The following is a 27,898-nucleotide window of genomic DNA, read 5'->3' on the forward strand; positions in this document are numbered from 1 at the left end:
CTCTGAACACCCTCAGGGTCACCTCCATCCCACAGGGGGGCAGCCAGCTGACCTTCATAGCAACCTCAAAATCAACCCATATTTGGAGCACAAGGCAGGCTGTTTACAGATGTTACCATAAAAGACACTTTGAATTATAATCAGTCCTGTTTTACAGAAGAGCTGTAAAGGGGCCAGACCAGAGGCCCCCTTTCCTGTACTCATAAGATTGCTGTTGCCAGACAAGTTAAAAGATTAGTTTATCTTTCCTGGCTCAGGCCTACCTAGGACAGGAAAGAGTTACATTTCACTGAAGTCACTTAAACAAAGGGTCTCTGCACCAAGTCCCAATTAGGACCTAGAAGAAATGTCAGGGTGGCAGCCACTCCCTACTAAAGAATTCCAAGCATTCCCCTGTTCCTCCATCTGGAGGGTACTATGCCAGGGTAATGGCCTGGTCCAGGTTTGAATTCCCTGGGAATAATAATATCAGCCCAAATCTGGAAGTCCAGGGAAACTGGTTCTCCCCAATCTGCTGTAAAATTAAGTGTTGGGGTTTTTTTTCTTTTTTGAAAATGATCAGCTTTATTGAGGTATAATTGACATATAAAATTGTAAATATTTAAAGTGCGTTCCATGGTTATTTGCTACAAGCATAGAGTGTGAAAGGACCCCCCCCCCAACTAGTTAACACATCTGTCACCTCACAGTTTTGTGCCTGTGAGAACCCTTAAGTTCTTAAGTGCTGTTTTTCATAGCAACAGAGAAGAGGGCATTTCTTATTTCCCCAGTTCTTACAAGTCAGAACCGGTTGGTTCACAGAAAATTCTTAATCCTGAAAAAGTGTTCTATGACCCATACATACATGCTTTTCAAGTATTCACTGCATGGAAACTTGTTCCTAATTAGATGAGCTGCCAAACTTAGGGAACCAGTGTATATTCTGAAAAAGCCAGCATATGTTTCTTTGACTCGGTTTCCAGAAAAATTTGAGGGCATAGAGCCAGTGCACAAGCCAGGAGCAAGTCTCCAAATATCCACCTCTTCCCTCCTTTAATGTCTCCTTGATTGGAGGTGGCCAACGGGGACTTGAGAGGTTCGCGTGAACCTTTAGAACAGATTCTCCTCTAAAATTCGAGGTATCAATCCCATTTTACACTTAACCCCTCCATTCCCCATACACACACCTCTCTGAGGTCAACCTCAGAGTGCGGCCGGGAGGGGTTAGGAAGCCGGAGCTAAAGCAACAGGTTCCGCCCACAGCCTGAACTTGGAAGGGGAGCCAGCAGGGCGACCGGAGCTGGGCGGTGGAGGAGAGGAAGTGGCCGAGGAAGGTGGAAGGGAAATGATGGTGCATGACCACTGAGCACACGTCACTTCGGGCTCCCATATGGGCTAGTGTCTGTGTGCGTGTGTGTTGGGGGTGGGGGGAGTCCTTCATCGGATCACTCGGGGACTTCCGCGTGGGCTAGGATGCGCCGCGCCCGCGCTCTGGGGTACCGGGAGGCTTGGGCTGGATAACGAGCCCGGAAAAGAAGGCTTGAGACGCGCCCTGAAAATATTAGTGCGTCTGGAGGTTAAAATCCGCCACCCTCCCCAGCGTGCCGCCCCTGTTAATTGGCTGCGTCTGCATCCCCAACGTTGCGTGCCCCCTTCCCTCGGCCTTTTACCGACCTTTCCAACCCTATCCCCGCCAGGCCTCCCGCCCCAGCCTGCTGCCGCGAAAACCGGGAGAGCGGACTACGCCGCGCCCGGCAGCCTCTGGGCATGCTCGGTGGCGGGACCGGCTCCGCCGCCGGGAGGGCGCGTCCTCCCTCCCCGCGGGCGGCGGCGGCGCAGGCAGCTACTGCCGCCGCGCCCCGGCCCCGCACACCTTTGGGGGCCTCGAGAGCCACCCTCGCTAGCGCTGGCTGAGAGCGCCCGAGGCTTCCGGCGGGCCGAGGTGGGGCCGGTCAGGGAGGCGCGGAGGCGGGAGTGAGACCTCCGAGCCGCCTGCGGTTCCTTAGAAAGTAAAGCTCAGCTAGCGAGCAGAGCCCGGCTCCCCGTCGCCGGCGGGGGCGGGGCGAGGCGGGGCCGGGTGGGGGGTGGTCTCGGCGCCCCGATCGAGGTGCGAATTCAGTGGCTGCCCACCCTCTTCTCGGTCCCGCCCCCAGGGAATTATAATTCTCTGGGAAAGTGTCTGGTTCTCCGAGAATCCTTGGGGCGGGGTGCCGGGGCGCGCCCGGCGCAAAATGGTTACAACAAAGTCCATGCGCGCCCCGGGGCCCTTCTTACGGAAAGTGTCCTTGCTGATGGCTGGGCACCCCCTTTGCTAATTTGAGGGTTAGTTCCTGGGAGGAAGTATGCTGTGGGGGGGGGGGGGCTAAGGGAAGCCTCAGGCTGGTGCCGGCTCCGATTCCCAGGCCTCCGTGGGGGGCGCACCTCCGGCCAGGCGGGCGCGGGGCACTGGGCAGGGGTGATCGCGGCGGGCGGCGGGCGACCGGAGCAGGCTCGGCCAGGCAGCTCACTCTCTGCCTCCTTCCCCCCTCCCCAGGATTACCGAGAGGATGGGATGGATCTAGGCAGTGACGCCGGCAGCAGCAGCAGCAGCAGCAGCCGCGCCAGTTCGCAGTCCAACTCCACCAAAGTGACCCCTTGCTCCGAGTGCAAATCCTCGTCTTCGCCGGGGGGCAGCCTGGACTTGGTGTCTGCCCTGGAAGACTATGAGGAGCCCTTCCCGGTCTACCAGAAGAAGGTGATTGATGAGTGGGCGCCGGAGGAGGACGGGGAGGAGGAGGAAGAGGAAGACGAGCGCGACGAGCGGGGGTATCGGGATGACCGCTGTCCGGCCCGGGAGCCGGGGGACTTGAGCGCCAGGACCCGCGGCGGCGGCGGCGGCGGGGGCAAGGGCGCCACCACTGTCATGCCGCCTCCCATGCCCAATGGCAACCTCCACCCGCACGACCCCCAGGACCTCAGGCACAATGGCAACGTGGTGGTGGTGGCCGGCCGGCCCAGCGGTTCCCGGGGCCCCCGCCGGGCGGTCCAGAAGCCCCAGCCCGCGCGGAGTCGACGCGGCGGCCGGGGCCCGGCAGCTGGGGTTCTCTGCCTTCAGCCCACCGACTGCGGGACGTGCGTCCCGGAGGAGCCCCCGGTGCCCCCTATGGACTGGGAGGCACTAGAGAAGCATCTGGCTGGACTGCAGTTCCGGGAGCAGGAGGTGCGGAACCAGGGCCAAGCGAGGACCAACTCCACCTCCGTAAGTTGGCCCGGGTGCGTGCCCACGCGCGCACACACGCGTACACACCCCGCGCACTGCCCGCACGCGCCCTCCTGGCGCTGCCACCCGCCTCCGGCCCCATTCATCCTTCCCTGAGGGTGGGGGCCGGGCCTAAGAGCCTGCCTTCTGCTCCCCTGGGGTACGGTTGCTCAGTCTGGGAGCTGTCTGGGTTTGCCTGATGGGCGGAGAGGAGGGAGGGGCAGCCAGAGGGCAGCGGAAAGTCGGGTTAGTGGAACCGGCGACTCATTTTAATGGAATTACTTATGGAGACGAGGTTGTGAGTCACTTGCCTGAAAATAAATCCGGGGAGAGCTTGGCACCGAAGCCGGTGCCCTGCGGGTGATATTTCAAGTCGTAATAGTTGTGGCTTTGTCGGCCGTGGCGGGTCTCCCTTCGTTACCACTGATGTCTCGCCTATATATAGGCTGTCCCCTAGCACACGCTCACATTCGCCTGCCCACCCCTCCGGTATGGCAGCAGGATTTGGCACATCTCGCGTTTGAGCGGATGCTCCTGAATTTGAATGGGTGACCGCCCTCCTCTAAGACTTCGTTCCTTTCAGAAACCCAACCTCTTGCTGACCTGGGGAATGGGGTGAATTGACCTGCTGGGGTGAGGGAGTGGTTGTTGCCTCTGTCGCCTCAGCCTCTCTGCTGAATCCCTCTCGTTTTGAAAAGGAGCCACTAGCAGTTCCTTACCGGAGGCAACTGGCTCAGTTCAGGAAATCCAGAGAGGGAGGGGTGCTGAAGTGGAACAGAGAGAGGGAGAGAAAGAGGGCTGCATCTATAAGCAGCAGCTCGGGCAGGTTTGCACTTGTCTCAACATCTTCCTTGCTCCTGAGAGGAGAGCAAATAAATGACTTAAAAGAAAAACATCATGAATGCAGCTTCGCTCTTTATCACTGTTGTGAGTTAAAGCAACAGTTGTAATTTGAAATCGTTAATGATGTCCCTAAATGGGGCTGAAGGGCACACAGCTTCACTGCCTGCTTTCTGTGTGTGGCGGCCCTGCAGCAGTGTGGGAGAACGCTTGCTTGCAGGTGTAATTTTTCGGTTCCAGAGCCCTGGGGCTACTAGAAATTGGGTGCATGCACTTCTGACTTCAGGGGTAAGGACAGTAACCGCAATTCCCAGAGAAATTGGCACGGTTTCCATCAGACAGAGCTCTTGGCTGACAGAGCCCTCTGGTTAGTGTCCCTTGAGAAACTACCTATTAAATTAACACACTCATTCTAATCCCAGCTGTTTACCATGGCCACTAGCAGATGTGGAATCTTTCCATTACAGCCAATCCGCTCTCTTATGCCTTGCAATGGAAAACATCCGTTTCCCACTTAGTGCTTGAGAAAAATGCCTGATTAAGCTCCCTGGACTTAAACAATGACTTGAAGATAAACACATTTCATTTACTATTGCATGGCATTTTTACATTCCAGGAGAACATAATAATTGGTGCACATGCGAAGTTAGGATTTGATGATGACAGTGAGCTCCATTATTTAAAAGTTATTAAACAAAATGTTACTGAGCACCTGTGTGTTACATGCTAAATGCAAGGTCTGATTCTCTGTGCTGCAGTTACATTATCTGTCCATGTAAGACTTGAGTTATAATGAAGAAAGACTGACTCCCCTCTAGGAACTTAAAATTTAGTAAATTACTTCCCCCAACACACAGCCTCCTTGTTCTGAAGACTATGAATCTTTCCTTCTTGAGCAATCTTTGAAACCCAAGTTACAATTTACACATTTTGGCTCCCCTCCCTCCACGCCAGTCCCCCTGAAAATGTCCCCTCTGGGCATTTCCTCCACAAGTTATACAGAGAAATTTGGAACCCATTTCTTTTAAAGCAAGTATGTACAGAAAGAAGGGGGAGAGGAGAGACTTTGAGGCTGTTTAATCAATTTTACCATTTTTGGGTTTGTTAATAACAAAATTACTAGCCACTATTGATTTAGAATAGTGTTTTTCATACTGTAAGTTATTGATGAAATCATCTTAGCATTTAAAAAAATGAAATAGAATAGAATATACTACTGTCCATTGCAGATAGTTGTTGTAAGCTTTGTTTTAAAAACTTTTGGTTTTATACACTGGGTCATGATCTAACACTTATTTTACTGTAGGTTGTTATCATAAAATCTGAAAAACACTGATTTAAATCCTGTTTACTCCTGCCCGGGAATAAGTGGGAGAATTTATAACTATGAGGACAGAAACTTGAGAATAACAAAGGAATCCTGCAGAAGAGAAATCCTATTTAGAAGAAGTTGTTCAAATCAAATACTTCTGCTTCTCTTTAAGAAGTTATGTACAGGGGCACCTGGGTGGCTCAGTGGTTTAAAGCCTCTGCCTTCAGCTCGGGTCATGATCTTAGGGTCCTGGGATCAAGCCCCACATCGGGCTCTCTGCTCAGCAGGGAACCTGCTTCCTCCCCTCCCCTGCCTCTCTGCCTACATGTGATCTCTGTCTGTCAAATAAATCAATAAAATCTTGAAAAAAAAAAAAGTTATGTACATGGAGCACCTGAGTGCCTCAGTCAGTTAAGAGTCTGCCTTTGGCTCAGACTCAGGTCATGGTCCTGGGGTCCTGGAACTGAGTCCCACACTGCCTCCCTCCTCACCGGGAGCTCCTTCCTCTCCCTCTGCTGCTTTCTATTTTGTGCTCCCTCTCTCTCCTTCTCTCTCTGTCAAATAAATACATAATCTTTTTAAAAAGTGAAAATAGAAAGTGTATATAAGTGAATTAATGCAGACTACTGGGAGGAAAGGTATAAAATGAAAAAGACAGGTATATTCTCCTTTACCTATGAAGAGAACCAAATAAGCTTTTCCCGCCCCATGGAAAACCCTCAGTAGGATTGCCTCTATTGGGAATCAAGTGGCTGGTTCCTTTCCATCATTCCAGACTACTCAGCTCTCACAGCCCTGAACACCATCCCCAAAGTAAAGTAAGGCACTGTGGTGTATTTTCTTAGTGCTTATCACTGCCTGACATTATCTTGTTTGGTTCCCGTTCATTTTTGGTTTCTCTGGAATTGAGTTGTAGTGTACAGGTCTTGCCTCTCTTTTAATTGCTGTAATCTAGTGCCTGGGAGGGACGCCTGGGTGGCTCAGTTGGTTGGACGACTGCCTTCGGCTCAGGTCATGATCCCGAGGTCCTGGGATCGAGTCCCGCATCGGGCTCCCAGCTCCATAGGGAGTCTGCTTCTCCCTCTGACCTTCTCCTCGCTCATGCTCTCTCTCACTGTCTCCCTCTCAAATAAATAAATAAAAATCTTTAAAAAAAAAAAAAAATCTAGTGCCTGGGATGCAGTAGGTTCTCAACGAATGAATGAATGAATGAATGGTTTATTAGGCTCACAGGCCCCAGACTTAAGCCAAAAACAGCTGAGAAAATTGAGGCCCATTGAAGCGAAGTGATTTGCTTAAGGGCCCACTAAGTAACCTAGGGAAAGCTTTCTTCTTACACCAGACTAAGTTTGTTTGTTTTTTTTTTCCTCCCTTATTTTAAGGCTAAAAACAATTTGAAGTAAAAGGGAAAAAAAGAAGCTCCCACCTCCATAGGTTTGACAAATCCTGTCTTATGCTTCCTTGGTAATTATTAAGGACCTAAGTAAATTAGGAAATAATCAAAATCCCGTTATTTCAGAGTCTCCTCACAGGCCTGCTTTAGTTTGGGTTTGTTTTAATAGGCTGATGGCTGCAGCAAGACCTCCAAAGGAAAGATGAGATCTCAAGATTATGTTGATCATCAGCCATTCCTAATCTAGGGAGAATTTAGAGACAAATTTAAAAACCTACAACATTTAGGTAGCATTTAAATCCTAGGACTGACCTTTTTTTGTGGAAGGGTTTAAGCAGCTATTCTCTCCCTTAGTGTCAGCCGAGGAGGATGGGCTTGGATGGTGCCAGGAACTTTGCGGTCAGAGCTCTGAGGTGTCAGAGGAAAGCCTGAAGGAAACACAGGTGAAATTCCATCCTGCTATCCCGTTAGACAAACTCGTCTGACCTCAGGTGCCCCAACCTCTTCCTTGACAGAGCAACCCCTCCCCGCCTTGATGTCAGAGCCTGGAAGGCAGCAAGGTTTTCTTTTTTTCCACTGCCTTATCCCCAGTATCTCCCTCCTGCTTGGCACAAATGCCTGACACACAGTCATGGGGAGGGTGAACTGTTCAGTGCAACAACCAGAACGACTCGCAGAAGCGCCCCCTTCAGCTGGCCAGCCCCTGCTCCTCTGGTTTCCCCCTATTTCTCACAGTTCTTCCAGGGGACCTGCATCAGCATCAGGGGTCACGCACAGTTAAGGAGTAAAGAAAGACACTGGTGATTTATGCTTTTGATGTCAGATTGAGAACTAGCGGTGGCAAGTTTAAGGGAGACCTGCTCCCTCATATCCATATTCACCCTAAATTCTCATTTCCCTGCCTACTGTGACTAGTAAGCTGGCTTAGGCAATCCTGGGGATACGCGGTTTTCCTCTTCTCAGCACAGACCCAGGCAGTCCCCTTTCTTTTTGTCTGCTTCCCCTGGGTCTTTGTCTCCAGATCCCTCTTCTACCTACTCAAGGACTGTGAGGTTTTCTCTCCTCAGGGTCTGTGGTCCTCCAAGCTGAGTCTCATCTGTCCCTGGAAACTCACACTCTTTTTTCTCCCACTTTCCCCACTTTCAATTCTTGAAAACAACAACAACTAACTGTTGAGGTAGATTTGACAGTCCACTGCACAGATTTGAAGTGTGTGATCTGATCGGTTTTGACATATATGTATGCTTGTGAAACTGTCCTCACAATTAAGATTGTGAACATATCTCTCACCCCAAAAAGTATTCACGTGCCCCATTGCAACCTCCCCATCTTGCCCCTTGGCAACCACTGGTCTTATTTCTTTTACTATAGAGGTTAGCTTGTTTTTTCTAAAATGAATGTAAGTAGAATCATATAATATGTACTCAGTTTTTGTCCAGCTTCTTTCATTCAGCATGTCATTATTTTATGATTCAGCTGTGTTATTGTCTAGAGCAACAGCTCACTACTTTCTTTTGCTAGGTAGTGTTTCATTTTATGGAGATACCCTATTTCCCAGTTGATGGACATTTAAGTTGTTTCTAGTTTCTATTGCTAATGAAGGTGCTGTGAATATTCATTTATTTGTAGGAACATATTCTTTCATTTCTCTTGGGTAAATACCTAGGAGTGGAAGGGCTGAATCATGTTTCAGCAGCTTTAGGGGTTGCCTGTTTTCCAAAGAAACTGCACCCTTTTATGCTTCTGTCAACATGATTATTCATGTACACACTGTAACCGTGACTTCCTTTCCCACTGGTTGCTCTGTTCCATCTGTGTCTTTGGGGACTTGTAAACATCTCTCTTCAGGTGCCTGGGGTGATTGCTTCCCTCTCAAAACAGTGAGAGTACCAGGATCACATCTTACACCCAACCGGAGTCATTATACCCATTGTTCAAAAATACCCATTTTTAAATTAGAGAAGAGTTCAAGTTGTAGACGGAACACATTTTGATTATGGTTGCATTATTTTTAGTGCCTGTGACAGGTGCATTTCCTCTTGTAATGAGAAGATAAGAATAATTTTAATTGATGTGTTAATGGAAAGCAAATTCTCCTGATGAAGTTTCTTCCTAAGTACTTGAAAATAATTTGTCTTTTTATTTGTTTGTACTATTAACTAGTAGCAAACTTTAAATTGCCTACATTTCTTCCTGGAATGGTAGTAATTACAGGTTGTTTTCAGTGTGTTATTCTGTAAGCCTTCCAGCCCAGGTCTTCCTTCCCTGTCAACGATTCCACTGAAGTAGCTTAAATGGCTGAGTAGCTCGTTTCTGTAGTTATGTGGGCTATGTTTAAATTATATGAATTCCCATTTTTATAGACTGAATTAAGAGGTCTTTATTACTCCTACAAAATATTGTAAAATTTGTAAGTTTAATAAGTCACGTGCTTTGACACTCTGGGGCACAGCAGTGAAAATGGTCTGTGTGGCGCAAAACTATCACTTCTTCCTGGTAGAGAGCGCTACAGGACGTTGTTAAATCTGTGCGTGTGTGTGTGTGTGTGTGTGTGTGTGTGTGTTTTAATCATAACCAGAAACTACCAGGACTAAATGTACTCTCTGCTTCAACCTTTTACCTTGAAATGTTTAATGCCATCATTGCCTGTTTTTCTAATGTATGTTGATATTTGTTTAAGAGCTGCAAAGATTTCTCTGTCCATTAGTGTGTACTCAAGACTTTAAAGAAATATATGATTGGGTTAAAAAAAAATTAGGTTGCAGGTTCTGGGGCTGTGTGTTTGTATTTAAGCTACCATCCCATGGTTCATCCTGAAATTCAGTCCCAAGTATTTCAACGAAAAGGGCTTTTGCAAATGCTTTTCTTAACCGCTGTTAGGTGGGACAGATGAGGCTTTATACTGTCAGTGACCAGGAGATTATTTTGCATACAACTTCTGTAGAAATTTAAGTGCCAATTATGAAACTGAACTTTTTAAATAGAAAAGTAATAGGATTTTAAAGATAGAAAGGATCTGAGAGGTCATTTCATCAAACCCTCACCATTTTCAAAGGCAGAAGTAGGTCTGTGGAGATTAAACATCTTAATTCAACTTCCCTCAACATCCTCAGCCCAGGCCTGTCTGAGTCTGGAAGTAGATTCTATGTTTTAGCACTAGAGCAGAAGTTTTAATTTTATTGTTTGTTTCTCTTTTTATTTTGTTAAACCAGCACTTCCAGACAATTATAAAATTACTTTCTTCCATGCAGACTTTGGCTCATCACTGTGTGTATTTCTACCAACGGATCAGTGCTCTCCCTGGGTTGACGATATGTTCCATCATTGCTCCTTTTCCTGTTCACCCAGCCTCCTTTCCACCACTGGGCCACACAGTTCTTTCCTCTTGTGGGGCCAGAGGATGACCGGCTCTTGAGAACTTTGCAAGGAGCCAGCTGAGTTCTGGAGGCGGAGAGGGGAGAAGTGAGAAGTGAGGGTATTTTCTCATGCTCACCCTTCCATGGGACCCTTCCACAGACAGAGTCCTTCCATTGACTCTCAGGCCGTGAGGTGGAGCCTGGGTTCAGAAGGACAGGGGAGAGAAGATCTCTGTGCCACTCACCCACAAGTACAAGTAGGAGCTTAAAGTGAATAGTTGATTGTAAGCCTCTCAAAGGGGGAACTAACAAAACCAAGAAAAAACTAGAAAGAAAAGTATTTGTGGAGTTCAGTAGTAGCCCATGAGATAGCCTCCATTAGGATGGCTTCATCGGAACGTGGGTGATGACAAGGAATGGAAAAGTAGATATCCTGAAAGGGAGATGTGTTTGGGTTTTATGTTCCCCATATGATGTTTCTTAGTTTCCCATTTAAATGCGGAGAACTGAGCCATCACTAACTCTTGTCAGGTCCAGGACACTCGTAATAACCATTCTGTTTCACTTAGACAAGCCTCATCAAATCTGTAAGAGCCCCATTGTTTCAGATGCTCTTGGTTTGTTTCTTTACTTTGTTATGTTTTTGGCTACCCCTTCACCTTTGTGATGTTATTTTCCTTATATATTTCTTAAATCATTATGTCAAGCATGTTCTATCACCAGTCTTTATCACTTGCCTTTCTCTGTTTCCCCTACTGCACATACTTTCTCTCTTTCCCTACTACACATACTTTCTCTGTTTCCATACTACACAAATTCGTCTCATTGTCCCCACCTAACCTATTTTTCAATGTGGGTGTTGTTTTATGTTATTCCCAGTTTTCCCTACTTTGGTGGTATTTTCTCTAGAAAGTTTATATAATTTAAAAGATAATGGTTTAGGCCAGGAAATACTCAGGTGAGAGGAATGAACTCAGCCAGTGTATGTTCTGCTCCAGGTTGGTGGTTTTTTGAAAGTACTTGTAAAATATTTTTGAGTTGCCTGTAACTGATGTGAAGTTACAGCGAAGTTTACTGGAAGCAAAAGAATTAACCCGTTTTCTTCTGTCCAGTTTTGTGTATCAGATTTCCTAATTGCCACTTGTATCTGTACATTCTACTGATACCCTTGAATCTCCACCCAAATATTTTATATTTATTTGTAATTAAATTACCTTTTTGGGTATATCCATGATCAAAAATATCAAGTTCATCTTTTTTCTTCTTTTATTTCCTTCCATTTCTCTAAGCTACTCCTTGGTATTTATCCTTTTATAAAGTGATTGTGGATCTTTCTTCCTTGGGATATTAGCATAGTATACATGTTTTTTAAAAGCTCCATTTATTGTGGATCACAAAAAGCCATACATTAGTCAGCAGCTGATTTCTGCAAATATATCAATTCAGGAGGGTTTTATCGCCCATGTCCTAATAGAGATGATTGAGCCTTCAAATCTCTTGTAGAAATGAATGTGTAAGTTATTCAGAGTGGGATTTTTTTTTTCTTCCCCAGAAAGCATCCAGCAAGAAACTGTGTGGGCTGGGCTTTTCTAGGCACTGCTGCACTTGCCCAGGCTTAGGAGAGGGTGGAGAGCAGAGCGTGATCTCTGGCCTCACAGCTGGGCCTCCGGCCAGCAGGTCACCCATTAGGAACTCCCTGAGCGCGGGCAAGCTGGCCAGGCACAGTGTTGCCCCCTCCACGGTGCACACCCACTGGGACCTCCCTTGGGCCACCGCGCCACCGTGATCCGCAGCCCGCCTCTCTTTCATCTTTCATTCGTGTGGACATCCCCTGTGTGTAGAGAACCAACTTAAAGTCTGTATGCAAGTGGCTCGTCCTCTGATGACCAGGGCCCATGACCAGGCGTCCTCATGGACTAGGTGTTGACAAGGAGCTGATGACGGGCTCTCTCCCCAGCCTGCTAGCTGCGGCGGGGGTCCCCCCCCTCACATATGGGTTGTGGGCATGTTCAGAACAAAACAAAGGTAAGTCATGGCAACTACCAAACTAACATCATTTGATTCAGCTTCCTTCATGTTTGCCATATATGGAAAGAATTCGGCTGTCTAAAAAAGTTTAAAGGCAATGAGGTAATTTCCTTATAATGCCTAAGATCTCCGGCAGTGTTGTAAATTTAGATTTGAGGTTAGAGCATTAAAAAATAAAAACAGAACTTAAAAAGCTGCTGTGTTATGAAATGCTGGGGCATTTTTAATGTCAAGTCCAGCAGCACAATATCTGGAACCCCCCACCCCCGCCATCCCCACACAAAGAAAGAGTAGAGTGAAAGTTATTTCTAAAATAAGAAGGGTCTGGACCTCTGGGAACCTGCACAGTGTCTCCTTAGAAGACAATTTAAAGGCTAATCTCAACTCCGATAAAAATAACATGTTTTCAAATAGTTTCAAAACCAATTTAGCCTTCTGTTTTTCTCCTCATGGCACCAGTAGCTAAAAATTATACCACTTATGAAAATTGCAGACAATTTTTTTTTTCTTTGTGCAATCTTACATAATTTTTGGTCCATTTGACCTGGTCTGACATTTTATTATGAGCAACTGCATCTTAAGTGCTCCGTCCTTTTTATTTCCACTCTAAAATTGGTAAGGAGTAAGAGAGAAGACCACTGGGATTTTATTTTTGAATACTGAAATTATGTAACTAGTGATCTCCTGTTAAAGTTGTTACTCAGCCTACTGTGGCCCCACAGTCTGACCCAAATAGCCCTTAAAGTCAGATCCTGTTCGAGAAGAAAAATTTTATGTAGCAGTACTTTTAAGACTTCTTGAATTCCTGCTCTACTATCGTATGGTGGTTTCAATATTGGATTGATGTTTCTCGTGTTTCACACAAAAACACTCGACAGAGCCAATGTATAACTGTTGTATGTACTAACGTATAAGTAAGACCCCTGCAGAAATTCCAGTGTGCTTGCGGCCTCATTAGGACTCTGTTTTCCTAATAAGCAATCACACGAGGAATCCAAATATTAGAGGTAGGAGGGATTCCATAGCAAAGATGGCAAAGCCAGATGCTTCCAGAGCCATGTAGGTAACTAATGAGGACTGTGGGTCAGGGGGAAGCAGGACCGGGGTGAGCTGGACAGTGTGTCCCAGCCATAAAAGGGGGGCTGTTCTAACATTCTGCCTGATTTGTTACCATGCCAGAATATAGTCAACATTCTGATATGCCAGGAGAAGTCCCAGATCAAACTTTTATGAGACATATCTTAAGTATGAAACTTTGGCAAGTAACTTAAAAAAAAAAAAACATAATTTTATAGGGGTAACAAGCATATCAGTTCTTCAAAATATGACCTTTGGGCTACCAACTTCTCATCCCACACCAAAGCAAGTCTCCTCATTTTACAGATGAAAAAACTGAGACCCAGAGAGATTCAGTGATTTTCCTGAGTGGAGGTGAGGTGGGCGAGGTGGGTGTGGCTTGCTGAGAAGTCTGGTGAGAGACTAGAAACGAGAGATGTTAGGGAAGAAGACTCATGAAGAAATGTTCTGATTTACTGACACCAGAGTAACTTCCTTTGAAACAGTAACATCCAGGGGTTGGAGGGAGAGATAACTGTATACACCTTATTCTGTTTCACTTAATTCTTATACATATCCCATTACTTAGAATTTACTTTTCTCTTTCAAAGCAGTTCAAAAACTGATTTTGTATTTGCATTCAGGGACTTGTATCATGATTTATTTTTCTTCATTTATAAATAATGAGCAAGGAGGAATTCTTAAAGAAAAATTTACCTTAAACAATCTCACACACATACACACACACACACCGGATATGTGGTCTTAATTCTTTTTTCTTCTAGAAATTCATCTGAGACCATTAATTCAAGGGTTGGTAGTACAGGTGAGTTTTGATAAAATTTCTTATTATATGGAATCTAATGAAACTTCAAGATTGTTGAATCATGTTTAGATTTTATTTAATTCCAGCTATTATGACATAATATACTGTTGGAAGCATAGAGGTTGGGAAATTTTTGTTTTTGCTTCCTCTTTAGAATTACTGGCTCTAAGTAAAAAGTCAACACAGATTTCATGCAAACGAGTCAAGTTTGGGGTCTTGATTCACATTCCTTTAGAAAAATAGGAAACACTGTTCATTTCACTTTTTAAACATGACTTTTTACTTTGAAATAATTTTAGATTTACAGAAGAGTCACAAAGATAGTCCAGAATGTTCATGCATATCCTGCAAACCAGCTCCTCCTGATGTTAACATCTCCTACAACTGTGGCACATTTGCTAAAACTAAGAAATGAACAAGGACACAGTATTATTACCTACATTACAAGCTTTATTTGGATTTACATTAGCTTTTATGATTAAAAAGTTATTACACCAAGTCAACTTAAGTAATAAGTAATATATCCTTGTAGGCTGTGGCTTGATAGAGGGGAGAGCTATTTCCCTCCATAGTCTCCGTTACCTCCCCACAAAGTCATCTCAAGAGAACCTAAGCAAATATTCCACTATGTGTTGGCTTTAAGTGTATTTTGAAAAACATTCTCCTAGCCCCTCTGCCAATCAGGTTGCCTTCCTCGGTGGAAACTCTGCGGCTGCCCTGTGGGGAGAGTGTGTGCAGTGAAGAACAGGGCAGGTAGAAAGAGAAGCACATGCTGACCCATAGAGGACAGGCCCTCTAATGGGGAGCATGGGTGTGAGGAGCTGTGTCGGACGTTCCCAAGGATAGCATAAATTAAGTACTTGCCCATCAGCTCTTTTCTGTGGGCTATGAACGGCCACAAATTGTCATTGTTCTTGGGAATGTTATTTGGCTCACCAACATCCAGATCTTTTGTTTGTTTGATTGTTTTTAGGAAACAGCTTTGGCTTGGGAGTATACTTCTTTTATTTTATTTTATGTCATTTAATTTCATTTTATTATGTTATGTTAGTCATATTTGAGTCACAGTACTTCCTTCATTTCCATAGTGTTCCATGATTTAAAGGGTGTATTCTTCTTTAAAGTTAAGCTTCTGGTGAAATTGCGAAGGCGCTGTGAATGGCATGAAATTTCAGGCGGAAGGGAGTAAGTTACAGTTGACTAGAGAGAGCTGTAAGTGACTTGGGGGATGAATGTCACTCATGAGGCGAAATGAGTGTTAATTCCAGGAACACGTGTGGGAGATTTCATGGATTAGAAATACCCAGGAAGGGGGTTGGAAACTCTTGGAAGTGTGGAAAAAGAAAGACAACCGACCTGTCAAGATGTTCAGTCTTTGTTACCTGAATCATCAGAATTTTTAAAAAACTAAACTACTAATGGGCACCAGACAGAGTTTTGTCAGCAGCAGGAGGTCCCTGTGACTCAGTGATTTCTCGTTGAAGAGGGTTTCCCAGTTAGTCATTCTCTGCCTTTGGTGGCCGGGCTTGGCTGACAGAATCAGTGAGTTCCTCTTAAACTTGTTTAAATTTCCCAGAATTCTTTTGCTAATTACATGTTCAATGTATTGTGGATTGTATAATACTAAATAAATATTTCTTTTAGCAAAACCCATAATGTCACATTGGAAATTGTGCTTTCTAGACCAGAATGTTTTGAATAAATGCTTCAGTTTATATACTCTTAAAATTCATTAGATGCTGTGCTGGAGGACAGGATATTTTGGCCTCACTGACCTCTATATTCTTGGGTTCTTCCTCCTATGGGGGGTTTTCATGGGCTTTGCGCCCAGCAGGAGTTACCCTTCCTGACAGCACCCAAGTTCCTTTTAGGGAGTTACCCCTTCCCTGCTGTGTATGATTTTGGTGGGAGGATAATTGCAAGTAGCTGACTCCTGTTCTAGAACCTCAGCCCCAGATTCCCCCTTCCCTGGTTCTGCGGCAGGTGGAGGAGCTTCTCTGGAACTTTGGGTCTAGGGCACTCCCCTCGAAGCCCTTAGGACAGCTGGAGGCCCTCACAGTGATGATGGCTGCCAAGCCCTTCCCATGAGGGGCCATAGTGGGCTTCATAGTGCCTCCCTTCCTTTCTCTGTGCTGCTCCAGTGTCTACCTCCTGTTGAATCTGAGTTTAGGTCAGCTGGGGTGGGTTTTATTGGTTTGAAATCAGGAACCCTAATTGATAACAGCAAACAGTCTCTGGACTTAGGGATCAAGTTCATATATCATATCTGTGAGCCCAATATCACTAAATAGAAGTCTCTAATATTTTTGAGTCTTTCACAGAATCATTGAATATCAAAGGTGGAATGGACCTTAAAGCAACTCTGGCCCAATCCGCTTCATTTTACAGATGAGAAAATAGGTACACAGAGCAGGAGAGACTTTGGAGGTGTCATAAACAGAACATTGACATCCTATGCAGAGACCTCATGGCTCATCAGACCTGGACATCTTGTCCACACACCCTCACTCTCTCATGAGACTCATGGTATCCATTTATGGGTTGACTGAGCAGATCTAAAGGTGACATTGTGGCCTTGGAAAGGATCAAAGCTGACTGCACCACTTGGGGTTCAACCCATGGCTGGTGATGTTAATACCAAGATTCAAACATGAGGCTGAAATGTCAGCAGACCTTACCCCAGGGCCCTCTGCTGCCAGTCCAGATGTGTTCTTGTGATGCAGGTGAGACTGTATAAGGAGGTGGTTATCTGCGGACTCTGGAATCAGACAGACCTGGCCCAAAATAGTAGTCATAGCCTCCTTATAATTACTGGGATAAAAACAACTAGTACCGTGGTATAAATCTATAAATTTTTAATGTGAATTAAAGAATGTCTTGTAACCATTCTTATTTTCTAGAAACTATGCTGTTATATGATGTAAGTGGAGGAAGTCTCTTGAGTTTTGAAGGAGTAAATTACCTGAGTTCATTTTGTAGTAAGAGCTAGATTTTAAAATTGCTTATGTGAAGCTTTTCAGCAAGGCATAGTCCACACCATGATGTCTGCCAAGCCTCTCCCTAAGACAGGCCATTATTTTTTCTTCATCACCTATTCAGTCAGTGAAGATGTACTGAATGCCTCCTCTGTGTTAGGTGTGGTGATAAGGATCAACAGACGCTCACACGAAGCTGTCATGTATGGGGCTTCTTGCCCTCCTGGAGCCTGCAGCCCAGTGGGGGAAGCTGACCTGAATCCTGTAAGCACACCAGTGTGCCACATGCTGTCGGAGAGGGTGATGCTCCTGTGAGAACTGGAGAGACATGCGTTAAACCTGTTTTGGTGATAATAGCAATAGCTATCACTTATGAGTGCCGACGACGGACAGGGACTGAGCTGGCTGCTGTTCATTTATTGTGCCTAATGCTCACGGTGAGGGAGGGTGGATGCTGTAACTCCCATTTCACAGACAAGGAAACTGAGGCTTCTGGCAGGATCACAGAGCTAGCGCAGGTCTCACGGGCTCCAAGGACCACGTGCTTTCCACGTTCAACTAGTAAGACTGTTACACCAGATACTTGGGATTTAGCATCTCTGATGTTCATTACATAGCAACTGCTCATCTTTGCTGATGGCTGCGGCCATATCCGAACATCTGGAATCTCTGGATATACAGTATCTCCTTACACCCACCTGCGGCTATTTGAGAATTCTTCATACATGGAAACTTTGATTAATTAAAAATTCATTCAAGGGACACCTGGGTGGTTCAGTTGGTTAAGCGTCTGACTCTTGATTTCGGCTCAGGTCATGATCTCGGGGTCCTGGGATTGAGCCCTCCGCTGGGCTCTGCAGTCAGTGTGGAATCTGCTTGTCCTTCTCCCTCTACTCCTCCCTGCACTTGCACACTCTCTCTCCCTCGCAAATGAATAAATACAATCTGAAAAAAAAGATAGTAAAAAATTAAAAATAAATCCATTCAAACATAAATGCATGGCTTTATGTTTCTTCCCTTCACTTTGAAGGTCCCCACCGATACCCTGATGCTTGTTTCTCATGAATCTGGCTAGTCCATTAAGACTAGTCAAAAACTTGCCCTGCATGTTGGTTTAAAGGAGTCATAATGATCCTCTGGTTGAATGGAGGTTCAGAGAGAGAAGATGGTGCATTCCTGCCCTCTTGACACCCAATCCTGAGCTACCTACTCCTCATGAGTTGTCTTACTTATAAAATGGGACCGTTTAGGTTATAGACAGCCCTAAACAGTGGGACATGCCTGAGTCCTTGCCATGTGTTGGGCAACACACCCAGAAAGCTATCCTTGCAGAATTCCTGGGACCACATTCAGGAATAGTGTAATCACCTGTGGCAGTCTAGCAAAAGAAATGGCCATCTGAAGGCCCAGGAAGGGAAGAGGTCAGGTAGGGTGAAGTAGAAAGTGCACAAGCTATAGCAGAAGCCAGTGCCTCCTGTGATTTTTTTCATGTCCGTTCATGTACTTACTCACTTAACAGTCATTCATATTTAGTAGCCGCATGTTACTGGACCCTAAGGGAGATAAGAGGGCTATGAGCTCTGCCCAAGTGGCATATTTATTTTGGCGAGGGAGATGGACATTAAATAAGTTCCTCGGGTGGTTATTTAATATCCGAGGTAAGCACTAGGAAGGGAGGTCAGGGAGTCTGGAAGCCTCCGGCTCAGCCACCTGCAGAGGCAGCTGCGGGAGGACCACTGACCTAAGACCTGGAAGGGGAGGAGCCCAGTGCAAGGTGGGAGAAGATTGGTGGGAGGAGGGGCAGGAAGGGTGGCAGCCAGCACACAGGAAAGGAGTTTGGAAAGGTTTGTGGAACTCAAGTCAGGGCTAGCCTGAGGAAAATTACTCTCCTAACAAACACAGCCCAGGCATCTGAGTCTGCACCTCATTTATGGAACTTTCCACCTCTACTTCTAAAAGCCATCTTTTATACCATAAAATAACCGTGCAATTTTCCTGTAGGAAATTTAATTTTTTTTTTTTAATGCTGCAAAGAGTTTAATGATAGACACAATGCCTGAAATGCCATTTCCTTATACTCACAGACTTAGGGTACTGCGGAGAATGGAGCCTTTTAGAGAATTAAGTGGGAAGAAGATATTTGAATGCAGTAGTGAATTAATGTTAAACTTCTCAGGCTCCAGAAAGTTCTTGGGTGTTTTGGCTTAAAGGGGTTGACATATTTGTGGGGTTTTCTTATCAGGTCTCCTGGATGCTGTGGGCTGGGAATATGTTAAAACGGAGTCCCAGCCTTTCTCCTCCTGAGCTTCTTGTGATTCACCTGAAGCTTTAGGCACACTGACCCGAGACTGAGCAGAGATGTTGAAATGCCAAATGCTGACAGAATTGCGGGCAAAGAGTCAGGCATTCTCACGTCAGCCACGTGAGCACTCAGTCCTTGGGACTTCCTCTCAGAAACCTCCTGTGCCCTGCAGGCAGGTGCAGGAAAGTCAGGGAAACCTCTCCCTTCCTCCATCCATCAGCGTAGGACCAATGAAATGTAGGAGCCACAGTAAAGCTGAAGTCTCTCATCTACCCACCCACAATGAAAACCTGTTGAATGTCAAATATGGTTTGCAACTTTGAAGTGAATCGTTTCCTGCCACAGGTCATCCAGTTGAGCAAGTCCACACCCGTTCATCTTGTCGCTGGTTAGCAGAAGGAATGAAAGAGAACCGTGTGCCTTTGAGCTAAGGCATTTTAAATACTTATTACTCTGATTCACCTTCACTGCCGGTTTCCTTTTATCTTGACACTGTAAGTAATGCATGAGCCTTCCCTATGGAACATTGCAGATCTCATTTAAATGGTAAAAACGTCTCCAGCTCAGGTGATCATCTTGTTAGAAGAGCCATTTGCTACACAAGAAACATGAAATGTTTTTGTCTGGTTGGAGCCTAAGGGTTCTCTGTAACGTGGGTGGCGCCCATCAGTTTCTATTATGATTTTTCCTTAACCTTTGGCTTCCGTTCCTTTAGTTATCCTTAAAATAGCATCATGCTGGGTCTAAGAAAATTATTTACAAATCTCTATCAAAACACAAAACTGGGCAGCTTTTAACTAAGTAAAACCCAAAAGAAATCTGAATTTTCGCCTTGGCATGGTTGCTTTACTTTGTAACCTTGAGACTGAACTAGGGCTGAAGGTTATGAACCACGCAAGGATCGCATGGTTTTTCTCTAACCCTTCTCCATTTAAAAAAAAAAGGTTTTAGAGTGAACCCAAAGGCTTGTAATACTTTGAAAAATAATCACAATTATGTATAATTCGTTTTAAACACCTATTAATGGCAATACACTTAAAACACCGTAGCAGAACTCTGGTGCAACTTCTCAATTTGATAGCTTTTCTTAAAAGCGCAACCATGCTTCTATAAATGTAATGAAAGCTTTTTTCATATTAAAGGCATGTATGGGGAGATGGAATGTTTCCTTCTCCCTAGTAACTGCACAGTGATTAAATATTGACTAAGAGCTAGGAGTTGACAGCCAGCGGCCTCAGCCTGGTAAATGCTGATGTGTGTGGCTGAATGTAAATACAGAGCCATCCCCGCAGGCCAGTGGGGTTTTTGGTTTGGTTTTTTTTTTTTTTTGGTCGGGAGGTGGGGAGGAGGCAAGTTGTAAGTTCTGCAGGAGTGCAGGAGGTGTCAAACTTATCTGCTCCTGTGGAAGGATGTCATTTGAAACAAGTAATTCCTTTAAAAGCAGCCCAACTCTGTCAAAAGAAAAATACATTTTCCTGATCAGTCTGAATAAAGAGGATGTTAGTCAGAAGTTTGAACAAAACATCCAGGGTACCACCGAACGCTGCTGCTTGCCGAAACAAAAGAGCTGTCTGTCACTGGAACCACTTATTCTCTCCCGGACAATGAGGACTTAGTTTATGTGAAACAAACCAGTTGAAGTCATCAGACTTATTTTGTGATATTTTGTGACACCCATTTGATTAGAAAATTTCAATACATCTCTATTTTTGTTGTATGTGTATTTACATTTTTATTGTGTTTTAAACTGTTTTAGACAGTCTGAAGATTTAGAATAATGAGTTTGTTTCTCTCCCTTTTGGGGGAGGGGGTTGCAAAATGAGATGGTTTTGCTTAGTTTCGAGAAGAAAATCATTCTCATTCCATTTTTTTCTTATTAATAAGGTTCATTACAGATGTGATGATTTTTATCCTAAGACTTTTAAACTCTGCAGCAAATACCTGGAATTTGTCTCAAAGTAGCTCCCACCTGGGCTGACTGTCAGGTGTGAGTCTCTGCCTAGCCTCTAACCATTTTTTGTTTGGCTTGTCTTTTAAACAGTGGACGTTGCTGTGGCACCTTCCTGTAATTTTCCAGTGCCTGTTTAGCTCATGCCTGTTCACACAAACTTGGCTCAGGCCTGTAGGTTCAGTCTGTGGGAGCTAAGGGACTGTCAGCCCGCCCCAGCTCCTGCCCCAGAGTTGGGCCCTTGCTGAGAGTTTAGGGAGCTGAAGGGATGCTCTGTGAAATGTGTTTTGGTTTCCTCCAATTCTGGGGTGGGTTTTTTGTTGTTGTTGTTGTTGTTGTTGTTGTTGTGAGGTGAACAGAGAGCAAATCCAACAAAGTAATTCTTAGTGTTTTTCCCTCAAAGAGAATAATACCTTTGTAATTTAACAGCCTCGGGACTGACTACTTGTTGGCCCTCGCCCTCCTTTCTGCCGCCTCTGCCCACTTTGGACTAGCTCCTCACTCATTCCGAGTCGGTCCACCAGCACTGAACATCTGGCATGTTTTCAAAGAAACCTGACTTGGGCTTCAGTCGCCTGGGGGTGGAGGTTAGCCAAAGAATGTTTACTTTTTCTGATTTCGTGTGGCAGATAGAAGGACCATCCCAGACTTTTCAAATAGTCTAATCAAGATGACTTTTGACCCTCAGAAACAATCTCCTCAGCCTGGAGACTAAGCTCTGTCTTTGTTCTTGGCGGCCTCTGCGGAGTGTCTGACGGGGAGGTGGAGAGCAACGTCCGAGAGCCCTATTGCCATTGCTCAGGAAAGTTCATTCTTTAGATTAATGTATTGGGGCAGACACGAAAATTGACGGGATTTGAGGCGAGGTTTTCAATTTCACTCTTTCCAAAAAACCAATGTACTTGTAAGAATCTGCTCTAGAATCATGTCCTAGATTACAACATACAGCATAACAGAAGTGCCAAGACGCAGTCAGTGTGCTCATACCACTTAAAACAGTGGGTCCTGTGGATCGAACAAAATCTTAAGAATGGCTTGCTGAGTGCTGACCATTCTTTCACCGGTAAGAAATTAAACTCAGAAACACTAAATACAATTCCTGAATGTGATTTCCCGTTGGTTATCTAGACACTCTAGAAGATTCCTGAGGAGAGGTTTATTGCTCGCAGGAATTTAGTGGATGTGTCCTCAGGGTCAAATGTTTTCCAAGAGGCCCCTGACAGGGCCAAATTATCCACTTCCTTTTCTCAGTGGATTTACCACAGTTCATGCATTCATCAAACATATAGAGCCTACTACGTTCCAGGCACTGAAGCATACAGTACTGGAAAAAACAGAATCCTAGTTCTAATGTATACACATATTAAATCATTATTAGAGTTTTCCAGAGAAGCAAAGAAACAAAACCAGTAGGGGTGTGTGTGTGTGTGTGTGTGTGTGTGTGTGTGTGTGTCAGAGAGAGAGAGAGAGAGAGAGATTGATTGATTTAAGGAATTGGCTCTTGCCGGGACAGACAAGTCTCAAATCTACAGAACAAGCCAGCAGGCTGGAAATTTGAACAAAGGTTGATGCTGAAATCTTGAGTTCAAAGTCAGTCTGGAGGCAAGAGTTCCTTCCTCTTCAGGGTCAGGGGACCTTTCTTCTTTTCCCTTAAGTCCTTCAGCTGATTGGATGAGGCCCACCCACATTGTGGAGGATCATCTGCTTTAGTCAAAGTCTTAAGAATTTAAGTGTTAATCCCACCTAGACAGCATCTAGACTGGTATTTAACCAACCAGCTGGGCACCTGGCCTACCCAAGTTGACACCTAAAATTAACCATCCATTCTCCACCTACCCTCAGATAATTATTGTCGTTTCAATTTAATGGCTCTCAGAGTTGAGCAGACATCAGAATCCGCTGGAGCCCTTGTTAAAACAAAGAGCTGGCCTTCGCCCCCTTGACTTAGGAGATCTTGGGTTGTGCCCAGGAATTCACAATTCTAACAAGTCCCAGGATGACATTGACATTGCTGATCCAAGGACCACACTTTGAGAATTATCCTTTATGTTATTCAGGATCTTCCCCTTAGCCTCACGGCACAGAAACTGATTTTTGTGATCCTAAGAAAGGTAGTTTTATTTTTCAGAGATGGACTCAAATCCAGATTACCAGGCTGATGTGAAGATAGCAGTGCAAATTTACTGATTTATAATAAGAACTAAAACCAGCACAGTGAGCAGAATAATCACATCAGTTTAGGAGGGGTAGGCCCTGCTTGGGCAGCTCTGTGGAACGGCTGAGCAGAAGGAGATGCAGAATCAGCCAAGGAATGGGATGATTGATTGTTTGCTGGACCCACCCCCACCAAGGATGGTCACGTTCTGACCGGCCAAGGCCCTGCCTCCCTGGACTTTGTACAAGGATTAGACAGGGCCATTGTCTGGGGAATGGATCCTCTAAGTGGAAAGCTTCAGTTTTTACTAGTCTGTAAGAATGCTTCTCTCTGCACTGCAAACCCTACTCAGCAGTGGGGCACAAAGTCCACAGAGATTGGAAACACTTTTAGCGAATCATTAAACATTTAATTTTTAGAGTAACTTTTCATTAGATGTAACATACACTGTTTTTATGAAAGAGGAACTTGGGCAGCATTAGAGTTTGCTAATGTGTGTCCTTTATATACTGAGTTTCCTTTCTTGGTGGTTAATTTGAGTAAAGGTACAATCTCCCCTTACAAGATTATTTCCATCTTTCTTTGCGCATGAAGGGAACTTGACTTTGAAAAAACATTTATACATTTCATATTTTCACAATGTTCCAAGTCCATTAAGAAGTCATTTTTCCCGAGCTCTGGCTTCCTGCCTCCATCATGCTATTTTTAGATTTTACATTAAAAATGGGTTTCTTTTCTTAATAAAGACACTTGAACCAAATTGTGTTGTAAAAAAGTTATATTATTTGTTTTAGTGTTTTTATTTTGGAATCCTGCAATTGCCTTTACCAGCTTTAAAAATTTGGCCCTTTGAATAAAGAAAGACCATTAAAACTGGTTCTGAGAAATCAGAATGTGGGCTGTGTCTGCATAACCCCTCACACCATGCCTGCCATGAGTTCTTGTAAAAAATTTTTTTTATTAAATAGCCTTAGCACATGGGGATGGACGGACTTGAAACTGCCTGTGGGTTATGGTGCGTGGCCCTCAGTACAGACCATATGTAGATCCACACCAGTCTCTGTGACATGGTACAAAGCAGGTATATTCTCATGTATAACCTTCTCCTTTCACTGTCCTACCATCCCAGGGTCCAGTCAGCCAACAGAAACCATTCTACAAATTTCAGGAAGTAGATTTAGTATAGAGAATTGGTTACGCAAGAGAAGGAGGAACAAAGAGTATACACCAAGGTAATCCAGAGACTAGTAATTACAAGAAGCCGCCAGCCACCACCTTGAGGGTTGAGGGAACAAAAGGGAACAGATAGTGTTACCAGAATCTTCCTTGGAGGGGCCTCATGTGGCTGGGCCAGAGCCCAGGGTTGTGGTGGTAGAGGTGGGGGGACAGAGCCATGCTTGAGGACCATCCCTGGGGCACAACTGGCAGCCACAGTCAGGTCACAGAAGGGTTATCCTAGGACTGGTGGCTGTGGGAGGAATGCTGCAAAGGAACTGGGTTTCACAAAACATCTCCCTCCTCTGCTCTCACTGGTTAGTCCACCGGTGCCTCCCATGGGCAGGACCTAGCAGGGAGCCAGGTGCCAAAGGAGCCTGGGAAATGTGGTTTATAGAGTCCCCCTCAGCATCATAGAGCAGAGGCTCATGGCTTTTTTGGTATCCCTCCCTTCCTGTGTTGGTCTTTATTCTCAGTTTTATTCACTTGTTTCTATTTTAAAAAAACAAAACAAGGAAGGGTAGTATTTGTGATAAAGAACAATGGAGGGAATCTGTCAATCTATTTAGATTAGCCTACAGATTGTTCCCCAGTTGTCGTTAAGAAATAACTTTTATGTTAATGAAGGAAACCGAAATTTCAACTTATTTTTAATACCACATTGAAGTTTCTCAGAGAATAGAATGCTGTGTGATAATCTCATTTCACTTTGAGATTTTATTTGACGTCATGTTCATATTTGGGTGTAAAAGTCTATCCTCATAATAACTGTTCTCTCAGTGTGTCTGTCTTGTGTCTTGGGGAAAAAAATGACTCATTTTTTTCTAAAGATTAAAATTCCATGGTATCTCTCTAGAGAATTCCTTTGTGGCTGATGGAGTCGGTAATGAGAGTGCCCTCCTTGTATCCTAGTCAGAGCAGTTCAACAGCCTTTCTTAAGGGCCTGTCAAGTGCCGTGGCTTTGGGCATCGGACAGACTTGGCTTTGAGTTCCAACTCTGCCACGCTGGTGTCTTACCTCCTTGAGCTCAATTCTTAGTCTATGATGTGAGAATAAACACTAGAGTCACAGGGCTGCTAAAGGGTGTTGTGTGTAAAAGCACTTGACATGGGGTCTGGGAGGTAGTAAGTGCTTCATAAATTATAGCATGCTGTTATTATTTTCTTTAAGATTTATTTATTTACTTGAGAAAGAAAGTATGTGCTTACACATGTGCAAGCTGGGGGGAGGGGCAGGAGGAGAGGGAGAGAAATCTTCAAGCAGACTCTTGGTGAGCAGGGAACCCGAGGCAGGTTGGATTCTAGGACCCGGAGATCGTGACTGGAACCATAAACAGGAGTTGGATGCTCCTGTTGTTATTAATTATTACCATGCTGGTAATCATTCATAGCTTGGGTAGGCATTTTGGACATTAGTGAATTTAGCAGTAAAGTTTTCATTGTTGAGATATTTGTGTTTCATTTGCACAGTTAATCAGCATCTTAGCTGTCATTGGCTTGGAAGGGAATTTTTCTTTTAAATTATTAGTGCAGTTAGGATTTATGCAACTCCCTTTCCTACCTCCAGAAAGGATTTAGGTGATTGGCTTTCCGTTCCTAAAGTTTTAATAAGAGAATTAAAAATAAATAACTCAAGTGCCTTAACCATTTTTCAGGCCTTGGGGGTTTTAGGCCTTACTTACAGGTTGACAGTTTGCTAATCTGAATGGAGATTTGATACGGGCTGGCGTGAAGAGATGTGTTCTCTTCTAGTGACTAGAGTACTGAATTGAATTTTTAGAAAGAACTTTGATTCTTTGTTTAACCACATCAGAGATTTGCCAGTAACTGGAGGCAAATTGTTTGATTCTTTGCTTATTTTTTTTATTTGCCATCTCCTTGATTCACAGTCGCTTTTAAGAATTAATAAGAATGTTTATACATAGCATATATTTACCTTGGATGAAAAAGACTGTATGTAAACTATATCTTATTCTACTTTTATTGGTATGGGGTAGGGGTTTTAGTCTTGCCTGTATATCACAAACCCCAAGAGCCTTTAATATTCAAATCCAAGTCATCATTCTCCTATCTTAAGAGCCTGATTCAGTTGGGACCCTAGCATTAGCTTGCATGTGTGTGTTTGTGTGTGTGTATCTGTATCTATACCTGTCCGGCTGTCTGTGTATGTATCTATCTGTCTGAGCTCCACAGGTGGGCTTAACATGCAACCAGTTGGGAAACACTAGCATAAAGGAAACCTGTGTGCTTCGTTCTTTCTCTTACATTGCATCTATTGGCCATTTTGTTGCTCACTGGTATGGTCAGATGTATTAGTTTTCTACCTCTGCTATAACAAATTGCCACAATCTATTATAGTACTGGAGTCTGATAGTACTGGAGTCTAGAGGTCTGAAATGGTCTTGAAGGGCAAAAATCAAGCTGTTGGCAGGTGGATTCCTTCTGGAAGTTCTAAAGGACACTTTGTTTCCTTGTCTCTTCTAGCCTCCAGAGGCTGCCTGCACTCCTTGACTCACGGCCCCCCATTCCTACCTCTGCTTTTGTCATTACATCTCGTCCTCTGACTTCACCTACCGTCATCTTATAATGATGGTAATTACACTAGACATCTGGATAATACAGGATAAGCTCTCCATCCAAGACCCTTAACTTAATCATCACATCTACAAAGTCCCTTTTATCAGGTAAAGAAATATAATCACAGGTTCTGGGGATTAGGACATGGACATATTTGGGAGAGGCCATTATTCTGTCTACTGCAGCAGGGAAAAGAATTCAAATACCACTTTTCTTATTAGAGTACAGAAACATCTGAGTTAGTCACATCTCTTTTCTACAGTTCCTGATAGGCAAGAGAAGAACATTTCCAACGGCTGGAAGTGATGATACCATATTCAGAAATTTGATTCTATTGACTTTTTAAAAGGCTACCAATTTTTAAATTTTCACATGCCTAGGAACTTATTTCAGAAATAGACTGCATAACATTTGAATCTCATCAGCTCTGAAATGGTGCATTGCTAAAGTTTTCCCCACATACAGTACTTTTCTGCCACTAGAACAATAATTCTCAACAGAGTGTGACTTACTCCTGAATTTATTCTCCTGACAATCATTTGTTGACCACCAAGTGTGTGTTCAGCCCCAACATACGAGAAGTCTGGATTTCTGACCTTAAGATCAGGGTCAAACCAGGCCACTCCTAACGGTCAATATATTTGTATTTCAATAAAACATTTCCTTGTAATCCTATGTTTTTTTTGCTATATGCATATA

At 44.4% G+C, this 27,898-nt stretch overlaps 1 protein-coding gene across 5 annotated transcripts in view; it reads left to right on the forward strand.

Annotated features, from left to right (window-relative positions):
* The window catches only part of LOC101687332 (schwannomin-interacting protein 1), a 152,104-nt gene that overhangs the window by 24,385 nt on the left and 99,821 nt on the right, over positions 1 to 27,898 (forward strand). Inside the window, exons 1-2 of one of the 5 annotated variants that reach the window (XM_004755649.3) lie at positions 1,757 to 1,921; positions 2,513 to 3,217. In XM_004755649.3, the coding sequence (XP_004755706.1) occupies positions 2,531 to 3,217 (687 nt within the window). In that variant the 5' untranslated portion in view covers positions 1,757 to 1,921; positions 2,513 to 2,530. The other 4 variants (XM_045088564.1, XM_004755648.3, XM_013057775.2 and 1 more) reach the window with 4 other exon arrangements.

The sequence above is a fragment of the Mustela putorius genome, unplaced genomic scaffold, assembly GCF_011764305.1.
Source record: "Mustela putorius furo isolate JIRA1106 unplaced genomic scaffold, ASM1176430v1.1 tig00003834_pilon_pilon_pilon, whole genome shotgun sequence".
Classification (NCBI taxonomy): domain Eukaryota; kingdom Metazoa; phylum Chordata; class Mammalia; order Carnivora; family Mustelidae; genus Mustela; species Mustela putorius.